The sequence below is a fragment of the Oryzias latipes genome, chromosome 17, assembly GCF_053564925.1.
Source record: "Oryzias latipes strain Hd-rR chromosome 17, Olatipes_Hd-rR_3.1".
NCBI lineage: Eukaryota > Metazoa > Chordata > Actinopteri > Beloniformes > Adrianichthyidae > Oryzias > Oryzias latipes.
Window position 1 is genome coordinate 35,730,001 of NC_136253.1, and position 15,434 is coordinate 35,745,434.

Sequence of the window (15,434 nt, forward strand, 5' to 3'; positions counted from 1 at the left end):
GGATAAATCCATAAAGGCGGCCGTAACGAGCGGAAAACCTCCATCAAATCCACTTGTGACAAAAACTCACTAAGAGGTGCAGAAATACAGATATTGAGCTCATTAACAAACAAATGGCGGTTGGTGAGTAAATGGACCCCAGCCCTCTCTGACGCCTCAAACCCACAAGCAGAGCATCAAGAGCCAGCTTCTTCTAATGCCGGTTATTAGCACTAATTCCAGCGTTTAGCCTCGGCTGCACCGCATTGATCGGGTGCAGAGCAGATGAAAGATGAGCGTTTGCGCCCTGTTGATGCAAAGTTTAAACGTGACCCTGAGTGCCAGCGATCGACGGATCGGCATGGATGCTGGTCTTACAAAGCCCTGGAGAGGTCCAGAGGCTCTGTGTGGGGGGGGTGGGGGGATTAAAGCCTCCTGCCTGCAGCGTGGAGTCGGCATTGTTCAGGAAGATGAAAGCAGAGCGCACACCGGGCTTTCTCCCAAAGAGCGCCCGGGTTCTGGCTTTCAGCAGAGAGACGCTCAGAGACATGAAGACGTTGAACAGAGGAACTTGATGCTTCTAAACGCTTCCCTCCTTGGTAACAGCGGCTGCAGTCAGAGCGCCTCTTCTCTTCTGGTTTGAAGCCTCACAGAAAGCTTTGTAATGAACGCAGCAGCAGCAGGCGGAGTCACGTGAAAGGCTCCTGTGGAGCCAACAATTAGCGTATTCCCCAGCTCGCCAGAGTGCCCAACGAGAGCCACTCTGCACGGTAGAGTATCAGGGATCGATACGCACACAGCACAGAGAAAAACATTCATTCTTATTAATAATGGATTTGCAAGTTATCATTTTCACGAAGCAACACTTAGTGGAAATTTGTCTGATGGCATCAGCACTGCTTGTTTTAATGGAATACTTCCATTAAGGCCTTTTCAGGCCTTTAGGACGCAACTTGTTTGCAATTCATTTCATGTAAATCTGCTTTTCTGGAAGTTACTCACCCTCAAAAGTTAACGGCACTTCGAACCAATAAGCCTCAATCAGCTCTAAGGCTTCAAAGGGCCTACACCATGAAAACCAACTCTTTTGAGCTTTTAAGTGTGTTATGATGTTAATTCCTGACTAGAAAACAACCCCAAAGTGCTGTTTTGATCGGAGTTTTCCTCCAAAAACCTGCTCTCTGAGCACCAGCCCCTCCCAATCCAAAAAGAACAGTGAGTCCTCACATTGTGACATCACAAGGTGAAGAGCCGCCCCTTCCAGGAAGAGTCTGCACTGCCAGCCCCGCCCCCCAGGCAAACAGACACGCCCACTTTCTCCATGGAGCTAGCGGTGCTGGGCTAAACGCCTTCCTTTTATGTGCACAATCTTCTGTGAAAAGGTTTAGATGTTTGTTTGCGTGGTGGAAACGCTGCTGAGGCTCCAGGACAAGGCCGTCTCCAGGACGACGGCGTCTCCAGGACGACGGCGTCTCCAGGACGACGGCGTCTCCAGGACGACGCCGTCTCCAGGACGAGGCCGTCTCCAGGACGACGCCGTCTCCAGGACGACGCCGTCTCCAGGACGACGCCGTCTCCAGGACGACGCCGTCTCCAGGACGACGCCGTCTCCAGGACGAGGCCGTCTCCAGGACGACGCCGTCTCCAGGACGAGGCCGTCTCCAGGACGAGGCCGTCTCCAGGACGAGGCCGTCTCCAGGACGACGCCGTCTCCAGGACGAGGCCGTCTCCAGGACGAGGCCGTCTCCAGGACGACGCCGTCTCCAGGACGAGGCCGTCTCCAGGACGACGCCGTCTCCAGGACGACGCCGTCTCCAGGACGAGGCCGTCTCCAGGACGAGGCCGTCTCCAGGACGAGGCCGTCTCCAGGACGACGCCGTCTCCAGGACGACGCCGTCTCCAGGACGAGGCCGTCTCCAGGACGAGGCCGTCTCCAGGACGACGCCGTCTCCAGGACGACGCCGTCTCCAGGACGACGCCGTCTCCAGGACAAGGCCGTCTCCAGGACGAGGCCGTCTCCAGGAAGAGGCCGTCTCCAGGACGACGCCCTCTAAGTTACTTTAGCACCGATCTTCTTTCTTCCTCAAAAACCCGGAAGCATCAGAAAACATGAAATGGCTGGACTATGCTTTAGGAGTGATGCTAGCTCAACTGAAACATCCCATAATACCACAAACCAGCTGGAAGTGGCCATGTTTTAAGTCTGTTCTTGACGAAACAGCAGAGAGAAGCACAGCGGCCGGACGGCTCAGCAGGCTGTGTCAGACTGCTGCGCGGGAAACCAGGGTTCGATTCCCAGGGGGGGTTGGCTGTAGATCCACATCCAAAGGGCAGAGTCTTCCTCAGGAACCCGATTATTAGACGCTGGATCACAGCTCAGCACCGACAGAGCGGGATGAACATGGTTCAGCCTCCGTGCACCCCCCCCCCTCGTTAATATTCAGTCCACACCCCCCTCTACGCGATAACACGGAGGAACTTTGAGTAATGCTGCAGAGGCCCGAGCCGGATAAAGCTTGAAAGTGTTATCAGACTGAAAGTGAAAGAGTGAGAGGAATGCCATTCATCATTACTGCCACACTGTACTTCAATGTTGAAACTCAGAAAAGCAAAACCTGCGACTTCCAACACGGACATGGAGACTGGCTTTCTATAGCCCCCCCCCCCCTGAATTATTCAAGATAGCGCCAAAGAAAAAGCCCTCTAAGTGCAATTACCCCTCGCTCTTGTCTGTGCAGGCTGAACACGGTTATGTCATGCCTTCTTCTGCTTATAGGCGAGGCTGCGGCACAACCGCCGGTCAGCTGACCGCGGATGGCCTCCATGTAAAACAAGCAAGACAGACGTCACCGTCTGCACTGATCCAGGCATGACTGCCAGTCCGGCTGCCCAACCAGGTCTGGTCAGAGAGGACTCAGCACAAAACCTCAGTCACCCAGAGAGCAGAGCGTTGGCTTCCCAGAACACCTCTGCCGCCAAGTCTTTCTAGAAAATGAAGATATTCTGAGAAAACAAACAGGACATTTCATAACCCTTCATTTGACAGCATAACTGGTGGGAAACGGGCTTTTCCTCCTGCTGTGAGGCGGGGCCTGGAGATGTACGCCTGAAGGTCACGCCGCCACTACGTACATTCAGCGTAGAACACACGGATGTAAATCGGTGCCGTGTGTTTCTGGTCATTTCATTCACAGACCTGCTGCCGCTGCGATGGAGACGAGCGGCCTGCAGCTGCTGCTGAAAGACTTCACACTCAGCTCGGACACTGACATCAATGCAGCAGCAGGACAATGTTAAGTGTGTTAAGTAATCCCAGGAGGGGCTGGGCTGGGGGCTCAGATGTCGGTATGATGTAAAAATGGGGTAGGACCATCATCCATCAGCAGCAACCCTCCCCCCCCCCCTAACCTCATTAATGTGCCTCCCTTTGATTGGCCGTCCCTCTGGGACCATGGAGAACCACGGCCATTGTCCTCGTCTCCTCACCCCAGAGGCCTCCAGGGACCGGAGACTCTAATCCTTAAAAGGGGGCAGGTTTAATTATGTGATGTCAGGACGGGAGGACGGGGGGGGGGGCGATGACCTCGCTGTTGCTTTCATCACCACTTCAATGAGAAAAGCGGCGAAACCATCACAGAGACTCACCTTGAATATGTGATTGTCACTGTTCTCCTGCAGTCTGAAGCTCCTCTGGGGGTTTTCATGACTCCAGCGGTCAGGAGCTCACATTCCATTGACATGCATGACATGACTGGAATGCATGTGTCATGCAGATACCTGAACCTTCCTATGGAGGGGATCTTTGGTTGAACGTCTGTAGATGTCAGAGTCACATCCAGGAGAGGCTGGTCTCCATTCAGGACTTTGGGACGTTCTGTTAACATGGAGGAACCGGGAAAAGCTCAGAGTCCTGAGGCCCCCCACCCCCAAGTGCATGTCTGAAACTCACTGCTGGGGGGCAGAATCTGGGACTGCCTCTAGTCCATCATTAACCTGGGTTATACATGGTCCGGGTGAATACTCGATTCTGATTGGCTGCTGGGTGTGCATTAAAAAGTGTTAACCGCACGCCTAAAAAAGTAGTTCTGGTCACGTGGCTTAAATGTTCTGTATCACTGCGCCGGTTTCTATAAAACAACTTTTAGATTCATCATCTGGACAAAAACAAGCAGTAAGAGGAGAAGTTTCTCTCTGATCTGATGCTTTATTCAACACATCGTGATCATCAGCATAGATATCGCTTTCCTTTGCTGCTGCAGTCGAGCAGTATGGTGGCTGCTGCGGCGTGTTGTCACGGCACCGCACCATGCAACAAATAGTGCAACACATAGTGAAAAAAGATATCCAAACAGAAAAAATAACAAGAACAAAGGACTAAAAGGTGGTTAATATTTATTTCTTTAGTAAGTGACCGTTCTCCCACTGCTGGCTGTGAGTGCAGGCTAGTTCTGTGTGCCCACCCCAGCTGCGTGGATGCTGCGCCCCCCCCAGCTGCGTGGATGCTGCGCCCCCCCCAGCTGCGTGGATGCTGCGCCCCCCCCAGCTGCGTGCTAACTGCATTACTCTGGGAGCGCCTCTCCAAGGTGGACGTGGTTCCTTTTAATTACAGAAAGGATCCATTTCTGTCCCGTCGCTGCTTGAGGAGGGGCCACCATATGGACCCTTAAAACAAAATCCAATTTCCACCCCCCACCGTGACCCCCACCACACCCGTGAGTGGCATTTCCATTGCATCATTTCATCAGAGGAGCTTCAGAGAGCGGCAAATCAATCTTCATGGTCCAACCTAAAGGTAGGAGCAGAACGGCGCACAGCAGTTATTTTAGGGAGATCTGAGCCCAGACAAATATATAATCAGCCAGAAGCCCCCCCCTGGGGGGGTTAGGGTGTAAGTGTGGCTCAATAGAGTAACATGATGAGGAAGCGGCTGCTTCTGAACTGCAGTCAAGACCAGGGAGCAAAAAAACGCAGCTGAGGTTTGACATGCAAACAACTGCAGGAGATGATTGAAGTTCTTCTTTATCTCATAGCTGGAGGGGGGCACAAACGCCCCGCCTACCTCAGTGGAGAAGCAGGAGATTATAACATGGGGGGGGGGGGGGGCATTCATCAAAAGCCTATTAAAGCCACCCCCCTCCCGGCGACACTCCCACCAAAAGATAACTGTTACATTTAAGTGCTGCGACTTTCAGGCCGACCTTGTGAGCCGTGTGTGTGGGGGGGGCTGATCAGGCTGCCCCCCCCGGGATCGATGTCTGTGATCAGCTGGTTGTTCTGATGCCGGACGTGTTCGTGGAAATCTTAACGAGTGGAGAGCGCCGACTCAGCAAACGTAACGACCTTCATCGCAAAGGCGTGAAACATCCTGACCCCCCCCGCCCCGCCCTGTAATACAGCAGCTCACAAAACAAAATCACTTCTAAATCAAAGACACAGAAGCACACGCCCCCCCCCTTCGTCCAGCAGCTCCATCATTCCTCCTTCATGTTCTGGGCCCCCCCTCCTGTCCCGACTCAGCGTTTCCTCCTCACAGCGGTCAAAGAGCTGTGACCTTCAGGGGGGGTCAGGAGCATCTGTGTAATCCGTCCTGCTGCCACGGCGTTCAGCTTGAATCTATGTTTCTGCCACAAACATTCAGAGACTTGAATGCAGCGATTCTGCTTATTATTCTGCATAAATCTACCTGCAACGCACAGATTAGAGAAAAGCTGCACGCATTCATAACCTCACGCCATGTGAGACACTCAGCACATTCATAGAATCCCGGAGCCCCCCCCAGTCCACGCCGCATCAGCTCGTCCTTTATGGTCGGCAGGAAGGAAGTGCACGGCTCGGGAATCCTTTCATTTCCTTGGTTTCAATATAAACGCGGCACAATAAAGCCCAGGAATTAGCATAACATAAAAATAAGCAGGTCCACATCAGCAGACGGGCCGACTGACTAATTGGTGGGAGGATTAATACGCTGCACTTTCTGCAATTTGTTCAAAATAATTGGCACTGGTCGATGAATGAGCAGGAAGAGCCAATTAAGAAGGAGGTGGGCGAGCGCCGCGGCGTTGAAGAGGCAATAAACAAAAACCAAACACTTCCTGAAGGAGAACATCTCTACCTGTGAGGAATGTGGTTCTGGTCGTCTGCATGGAGATGTTCCCCAAACAGCAGAGGCTTCAGGATTTCACCTGCTGGAATTCCTTCACACCTGGAGCTTCCTCCAGAGAAGCAGGAATCAGTGACTTTAGTCAGATGTTCTCTTCCCAAAGAGAGAAAGCACAGAGATGGGACGGATCCGGTCCACTGGGACAGATCCGGTTCACTGGGACGGATCCAGTCCACTGGGACGGATCCGGTTAACTGGGACGGATACAGTTCACTGGGACGGATTCAGTAACAGGGACAGATCCGGTCCACTAGGACAGATCCGGTTCACTGGGACGGATCCGGTTCACTGGGACGGATACGGTTCACTGGGACAGATCCGGTCCACTAGGACAGATCCGGTTCACTGGGACGGATCCGGTTCACTGGGACGGATCCGGTTAACTGGGACAGATCCGGTTCACTGGGACGGATACGGTTCACTGGGACGGATCCGGATCACTGGGACGGATTCAGTAACAGGGACGGGTACGGTTCACTGGGACGGATTCAGTAACAGGGACGGATCCCGTTCACTGGGACGGATACGGTCCACTGGGACAGATCCGGTTCACTGGGACGGATCCAGTCCACTGGGACAGATCCGGTTCACTGGGACAGATCCAGTTCACTGGGACGGATCCAGTAACAGGGATGGATACGGTCCACTGGGACAGATCTGGTTCACTGGGACGGATCCGGTAACAGGGACGGATCCGGTCCACTAAGACAGATCCGGTTCACTGGGACGGATGCAGTTCACTGGAACGGATACGGTCCACTGGGACAGATCCGGTTCACTGGGACAGATCCGGTTCACTGGGACAGATCCGGTTCACTGGGACAGATCCGGTTCACTGGGACGGATACAGTTCACTGGAACGGATACGGTCCACTGGGACAGATCCGGTTCACTGGGACAGATCCGGTTCACTGGAACGGATACAGTTCACTGGGACAGATCCGGTTCACTGGGACAGATCCGGTTCACTGGGACAGATCCGGTTCACTGGGACGGATACAGTTCACTGGAACGGATACGGTCCACTGGGACAGATCCGGTTCACTGGGACAGATCCGGTCCACTAGGACAGATCCGGTTCACTGGGACGGATACAGTTCACTGGGACAGATACAGTTCACTGGAACGGATACGGTCCACTGGGACAGATCCGGTTCACTGGGACAGATCCGGTCCACTAGGACAGATCCGGTTCACTGGGACGGATACAGTTCACTGGAACGGATCCGGTTCACTGGGACAGATCCGGTTCATTGGGACAGATCCGGTTCACTGGGACAGATCCGGTTCACTGGGACAGATCCGGTTCACTGGGACAGATCCGGTCCACTAGGACGGATCCGGTTCACTGGGACGGATCCGGTTAACTGGGACAGATCCGGTTCACTGGGACGGATACGGTTCACTGGGACGGATCCGGATCACTGGGACGGATTCAGTAACAGGGACGGGTACGGTTCACTGGGACGGATTCAGTAACAGGGACGGATCCCGTTCACTGGGACGGATACGGTCCACTGGGACAGATCCGGTTCACTGGGACGGATCCAGTCCACTGGGACAGATCCGGTTCACTGGGACAGATCCAGTTCACTGGGACGGATCCAGTAACAGGGATGGATACGGTCCACTGGGACAGATCTGGTTCACTGGGACGGATCCGGTAACAGGGACGGATCCGGTCCACTAAGACAGATCCGGTTCACTGGGACGGATGCAGTTCACTGGAACGGATACGGTCCACTGGGACAGATCCGGTTCACTGGGACAGATCCGGTTCACTGGGACAGATCCGGTTCACTGGGACGGATACAGTTCACTGGAACGGATACGGTCCACTGGGACAGATCCGGTTCACTGGGACAGATCCGGTTCACTGGAACGGATACAGTTCACTGGGACAGATCCGGTTCACTGGGAAAGATCCGGTTCACTGGGACAGATCCGGTTCACTGGGACGGATACAGTTCACTGGAACGGATACGGTCCACTGGGACAGATCCGGTTCACTGGGACAGATCCGGTCCACTAGGACAGATCCGGTTCACTGGGACGGATACAGTTCACTGGGACAGATACAGTTCACTGGAACGGATACGGTCCACTGGGACAGATCCGGTTCACTGGGACAGATCCGGTCCACTAGGACAGATCCGGTTCACTGGGACGGATACAGTTCACTGGAACGGATCCGGTTCACTGGGACAGATCCGGTTCATTGGGACAGATCCGGTTCACTGGGACAGATCCGGTTCACTGGGACAGATCCGGTTCACTGGGACAGATCCACTGATTCCCTACGTTAATCCTAAAGTCCAGCAAAGTGGTGCAGGAAACCTGTGCCGGGTCAAGATCAGAACTACACAGAACAGACACAGGGATAGTTTGCGTGTGGTGGTGGTGGGGGTGGGGGTTACTTGGCAGGTGTCTGGGGGGGGGCAGCGGTCAGGTGAGGTTGGAGCATAACTGAATCACACAGAAATGATGACAGCCCTGTAGCTGGGGTCACTTGTTGAATTAATTTTGCCTGTGACCCCCCCCCCCCCCCTCTGCTGGGGGGTGGGGGTGGGTCTGAAGAGGCTTCTGCAGCCCAGATCGGTCTTTGGACCGACAACCGTCTCCGTTCTGCTCCACCTGAGCATTCTTACTTCAGCCGCTGTGGGACGATCAGCGGACCCCCCCTAGAGAGTTTCTCCATCAGGTGTGAAATCCCCCCCCAAACCATCACAGATCAGGGGAGTCAGGACGGGGGGGTTACTTACTGTCGGCCAGCGAGCAGAAGACCGTGCAGCTGAGCAGGAGCAGCAGCATCACCCCCCCTCTGGGTAGGGGGGGCCCAGACAGGTGAACACTAGGAGCCATCTTCCTCGGCGGTCCCTGCTAGACGCGTCCCACTCTGACAGGATCAAAGCCTCACACCTGGGGGGTGAAACAAAAGCAGAAGGCTAAGAAAACAACCAACCCCCAGAAAAAAGATCCACTTAAGCCGCCCCCCCCCCCCCCACTATGGGGATCAGATCATGAACTGAGGCCCCTCAGGAGACACCCCCCCCCCCCCCCCCCCCCATGTGTCCCATTAGGAAATTGAAGCAGTGTCGTCCAGATGGTTTGAATCTCACAAAGTGGCCTGATCTCACGGGATGAATAAACCTGGGAATATTGCTGCTGGGGGGGTCAACAGATTAACCAAAGACTTTCAGACCACTGAGCGGCGGCGGCGGGGGGGGGGTGTCTTAATGAAACTAGAACCTGTATTTTCTGCTAAATGTCAGAAATGACCACAAGGTTTGTTTTTTCCTGAGCAGGTCCCTGTAATCTGAGTTTAGAGGACATGCATCAAACTCAAGGCCCGGGGGCCAAATGTGGCCCTCCATGTCATTTTATGAGGCCCGCGAGAGCATACAAGTTTTTATTTTCTTAAAATAAAATAAAAAAATTGGTTTGTATTTATTCATATCCAGGGGGAATCTGACTTGAAATATGGGATTGGGAGCATCTTTACATTAGGACTTAAACACTGTCCATATAACCTAACCTGACAGAATCAAATTTAAAAGGATTTATGCTGAGTAACAAATAAAACGTGTTTTTTATGCAACTGTAATTTTCACTTTAAAAGGTTTTAATAAATAAATAAATGAGTTTTTTAACATTAAGGAGTATTTATGTTTATTTTTCATTACATTTAGTCACATGTATAAGTAATATCTGGCCCTTTGAGGACAGCCACTATGCTGATGTGGCCCCCAGTGAAAATGAGTTTGACCCCCCTGGTTTAGAGGATGAATAATCCTAATCTGAAACCGTCCACAGCAGACTCTGGAGCTGCTGGTGGATTTCCCAGCATCAGTGGGATCAATATCCAGTCTGAATTAGTGTTTTCAAAAGGCCAGAGAGCTGTGCAGAGTGGAGAGGAACAATAAAGGTTTGTGTTTTTGTGGCTGGCCGGCTTTGGTCCGCTCACTTTAGTGAGATAAGTCAGAGTGTCAGCGACACAAAGCCTGCAGTGTGTGGAGAAAGAACCGCTCTCAGGCTGCTGGAGGTCCTGAGCGGCCATCACTCATGGGGGGAGGGGGGACGGAGACCAGCGAGACCCCCAGCAGCGTCTTTGTTCAACACGAGCAGAAAATGTTTGGTTGGTGGAAGAAGCGGCCCGGATGTCTTAGCAGGGCAGCGGGTGGCGGTGGGCGGTGGGCGGTGGGCAGCGGTGGGCGTCGCCGGTGATGGCGGCGGCTCCTCTGGACGCACACGGGTGTTGTTGACACCTCGCTCTCCAAACAGGAATGTCTCTCGCTCCTTCACGGCTGCTGAAGCGAATTTCCAAACACTGAAAGCAAAGCGCCAGCGTAGGTGGAGGTCTGATGGTTTGGGCGCCGAACACGCTCACTGCAGCACGTAGACGCCCAGCAAAGCTTTTCACGCCAGCAGCAGAGGAACAGCTTCCTGCCGGTGACGGAGCAGCTTCCTGCCTGAGGGAAGAAGCGGCAAAAGTCGGATTCTACGAGGCAACGGTAATTAAAGACGCCATTTTCCCTCCAACTGAATCCCCACGTTAGCTCCGTTAAACTGTGGAACTCGCATCAGAAGTGTTGGCTGACTAATTTGTCATGACGCGCTCTGTAATGAACAGAGGTGCGGCGCTGCTCTGCGTCGGTGGGAAGCGAGGCGCGGCTGACAGAGTTGGCGAGTCGCCGGGCGGCAAACCCTCGGCACTGGAGAAGATGCTTCTCATCTTCAATGAGTCATTGTAGCAGCGAGGCGCTCGCTCTTTCTTCACCCGGTCGGACGCAGAGACACAGCTGTGGGCGTTTGGCTGCAGAGGACTCTGGAGTGGAACCGAGGACCCAGAACCAGAACCAAGAGGAGAACCAGATGAGAAGTTTGTCCTGTGAGAGCAGCAGGGATTTACCTGCAGCCCGGTTCCACAGGTCCATCAGAACCATCATGCAGATGACTGCACTCAAAAGGCCCGATCGGGGCAGAACCGAGCCGCCGTCTAATGAACCTGGGAGCCAAACCTTCCTGCCGTTTCTGCTCTTTGTTCATCTAACGGAAACTCAAAAACAGTCAATTTAGTGCTTGGTAGGAGCCGCTGTGCCCTGGGCTCCTCCAGAGGGTTCAGTGACCCCCCAGGAGGCCCGACAGCGCGGCGTCTGTCGCCGTGAAAACGAGGCGCCGGGTCGATGGACCTGCCTGCGCCTCTGCAAGGAAACACAGTGCCAATTACAGAAAAAACCCCAGAACCTAAACGAGCAAGGAGCCCCGCCCCCGCCGCCACCATCATCCAGGTGGAAGCAGAGCCAATCATCTGAGGACCAGTCAGGAGAAGAAAGACGGAAACGCAGAGGTTCCTCCAGAAAAGCAGCTGAGACTCTCTGATCTGACCAAAAACAGATCAGGAGTCCTTTACGGTTAACTAAAACCTGACAGTGTCCGGCATGGCGGTGGGAGGTTCATGAAGGCCTGTGGGGGGGCTTCAGTCATGCTGAACATGATGTAGACGTTCATTATCCGTCATTTTCTTTTTTTTAAGAACGTGTTTCTGCGGACAGAGAGAGAAGCAGGCAGCCTGTGCCTCTATTCATGGGGGGGGGGGTCTTTTGTGCTGGGGGGGGGGGGGGGGGGGGCAGGACATTAATGGTGTTCAGTGAACGGCAGAGGTCTGAGGCTGAGTAAAGTCATTAACTGGAATACCAGGAAGGCTTGGGGGGGGGGGCACACCTTTGCTGCTGGCGCCTCTCTCACCTTATTAACCGCCTGTGTGTGAGTGTGTGTGTGGCGAGGGAGGGGCCACCCATCCAGAAATGTTAATCTGCAGACAATGCGAGCGGCGGCTGCGTGGGGCGCAGCAGCCTGAGTAAACACCGCCATTACCTTAACTGCAGGTAGCATTCCAGCTCCGCCCCTCCCGCCTCCCCCGACTGGATTTAGTGGGGCGTCCTGAGCGGGGGACAGCAGAGATGTATGGCCAGCCGTGCTGGGAGCTAATCATGACCATCTCTGGGGGGAGGAGGGGCAGAAACCACAGAAGTCTGTGTTTGCAAAGCTTTGCTCCATAAACACAGTTACTCCATGATTCTCACCGGGGGGGGGGGGGGGGGGGGGGGGGTGTCTCTGCTGTGCCCTACATCAGGAGATCTAAGCACAGGAACGGCTAAATGTGGCTGGAAGAACCTGGTCGTGTTCTCCTCCTTTGCTCCAACAACAGCTAGCGTCCTGTGACCCGTGGAGTTCACAGCTTGTGCTGACAGGCTGAGCCCACACAGTTAACGTTTCCCAGCAGGACGGGGGCGGGCCACGCCTTCAGCAGACGCTCACACCTCCTCCGGCTGGAAGGAGGAGGCCCCACGCCCACCTACCGATGCAGCAGCTCCTGCAGGAGCTGACGGCGAGCTGCACGGCGAGCTGAGCGGAAGGTGGGTCTTAGGAAACGACCTCGAATGTTTGCTGACATTTACGACAAACGAACAACATTTGAACGTCCTGACGACGCGTCGTGGAGCAACCCGTGACGCATGGAGGCGGGGCTTAGTGCCCCGCTGCTGATAATGCCTGACTCAGGAGCCAACCTGCACCCAGATGAATTATTGACTTTCTGCTTATGATACTTTGTCAATTGACATTCGGTCTCAGCGAATGGAAATTTAACAAACTAAAGAACTTCCATAAATTACTAATTTCTTTCTTGCAAATCAATCAGAGAGCGAGAGGGGAAGCATTGCAGCCATCTGTATTACAGTAATGACAGCCAGGGTGACACGCCACACTGCCACTTCCATTTGAATTTACGCAGGAATGATTATGGCTCGTGTCGTTCTGCAGAGCAAGGAGAAAGTGGATTGCCATACAAAGTGCCGGGCAAAGGCTCTGCCAATAAATCACATCCAGAGTCCAGGTAAAGCCGGCATCCATCACGCCAAAGGAAGGCGGTGCCTTTCTGAGCCAATCTACCTTTTCCTGCAGCACTTCTGACCCAGACGAGCGTCTACCATAAACCAGCTAACCTTTACACCACGACAGTATCAGCTCCACCAGACGCTTCACAGAGCTGGACAGAGTCCCTGAACACAGGAAGGCTTCCTACCTGCAGGTCACTGGAGAAGCTGTTTTGTTCCCTAACGGTTAGTTGGTTGAACGTTATAAACCACACGTGTCAAAATCAAGGATGTTTGATTACAGGATTTCTGCCTCCATTGAAATAAATGGGAATCCTTGGTGCAGAAGCTCGCTGGTTCGATTCCCAACATATCATATTTATTTTTGTGCTGTTTTCACTTTATTTATGGTCAACTTTGATCATTTCTTTATTTTTTTTGCCAATTATTCCCCCTTTAAGTTTCATTTTCATTCAGCGATCTAACATTCAACGCTGCATTTTCTCCTGGAAAAGCAGCTCCTTCTAGTTAGCAAAGGACCTCATTTGACATTTTTAGCGTTTAGTAGAACAGCTTCTTCTTATTCATCCACAAACAGCTGAACTGTGAAGAAACAGACTCGTGTTCCCATTCAAACAAATGGAGAAGCAGCTTTTTCTGAAGGATGTTGATCAGTAAATGCTAATTCATGAAAACATCTGTTTCTGTGATTTTAATCACAAACAATGCAGAGTAAAGAATTGTCCATTTATAATAAAAAAAACAGCCGATCTATTTTCAAATCCCTAAAAGAGTCATGGGTTGCTGGAGCCTATCCCAGTTTCTGTTGGGTCCATCACAGACACACTAACACCTTAGGAAGGTCGTGGCCCCCCCTGCATCATAACTACGTCACAAACACGATCTTTTTGAAATAATAATGAGTACAGAGATGCTCAGAAATGCAATTTTGATCCTAAATTTCTTTCCATTTGTCCTCATCATCAGATAAAAATGCCCCATGAACATGTTGGAAACCGCTTTCATCAGAGAAATGACATCACAGCCAGGTTTTTTAACACTGACATCTTTCCCTTCATCTGTTTGCAGCACAGAACATCTTTGTTACGACATGCGTGTAGCAGGAAACAGGAAAAGTCTGAGCGCAAACAGAAATTCACCGCGCCGAGCCAGAAAGACCAGCCGAGATGCTTCCACTTGAAGGTTTGCTGGTGGACAGATGGGGCCATAAAATGAGTAGGCAGGCAGCACAGAGGCATGGACCCCCCCTTTACACCATGCAGAGGACCCCCCGCCCCCACCACCTCAGAGGCTGAAAGGCTGCCCTCCACCAGTAAAAGACAAACGGAGTGAAGGCATGTGAGCAGGCAGACGCGGCGAGGAAGGTCAATAGTTTGCCAAACAGAGGCGTTTGTTCAAACCCAATCCAAGGGTTTAAGGGGGTGAGGGGGGGTCCTGTGACCACAGAAAAATCTTTATTTGCATCTTTAAAAGTCAGAAAACAGATGAAGATGTTTGTCTTCCTCCCGTTAAAGTTTACTTTGGTACCTAGAGGAACCAGGACGGCTGCAGGAGAGCGTCCCGTTGTCCAGCAGGTGTTCCTGCTGTTCTAAATCGATTCCATCTAGTCAGTCGCTGTGGAGAGGCGGGGGTTTGTAAATCAGCTTGGTGTCAGGCCAGATTAGTAACTGTAAAGAGCTGGGAGTGACGGTCTTTGGCCGACATGGACCCTCCCAGGCCTCAGACTCAATGACGGAGCAGCAGCTCGGCCAATTGTCTGGAACAAAGCCTCCTTAGGCCGGCTCCATATGAATGTAATCTGTGAGACTGCTGCAGAATAATCTGTACGCCTTCCAGCACGCCGCTCGCTGCAGGACCCTCCACAACAAAGCTGCAGCTTGTCCTCCTCATTTTTTACTCAAATCCAACATTATTTTCTAATTCCTACATGTTATCTGAAAATGTTACGATGAAACCACAAAAACCCTGACTGGATAAAGAGTGGCCGCGTGCCGTCTGCCGTCCACCTCCAGCCTCGTGTCCTCATCCAGTCCTTTGGGTCAAATGGAGCTGCTGTGACGTTAACGTCCCAAAAATAGAACTACACACCTCACTGAAACCATCCACTTCACCATCAGCGCTGCCTTCACACACAAAAGGTGAGACGGACACAAGAGGCCAGGAGCAGAGCCCCGCCTCACAGCTGCACCACCCTGCTGCCACCGCACCCCGCCCCGTCATTTCATCAGGTATTTGTGGTAGGAAACAAAAAGATTTCATCTTGTGACGTGTGGGACAAATGATGAGGCTGTTCATAAAGAGGAACGACCAGATCATGACGAGGAACGGCCTGATAGGGAAGAGGAACGACCAGATCATGAAGAGGAACGACCAGATTATGAAGAGGAACGACCCGACGG

General features: G+C 52.8%; 1 protein-coding gene across 18 annotated transcripts in view; it reads right to left on the reverse strand.

Moving 5' to 3' along the window:
- The window catches only part of LOC101168742 (receptor-type tyrosine-protein phosphatase F), a 145,604-nt gene that overhangs the window by 80,400 nt on the left and 49,770 nt on the right, over positions 1-15,434 (reverse strand). For all 18 annotated transcript variants that reach the window (XM_078935101.1, XM_078935103.1, XM_078935097.1 and 15 more), the window contains exon 2: positions 8,902-9,058. In XM_078935101.1, the coding sequence (XP_078791227.1) occupies positions 8,902-9,001 (100 nt within the window). In that variant the 5' untranslated portion in view covers positions 9,002-9,058. The remainder of the gene's footprint in view (positions 1-8,901; positions 9,059-15,434) is intronic.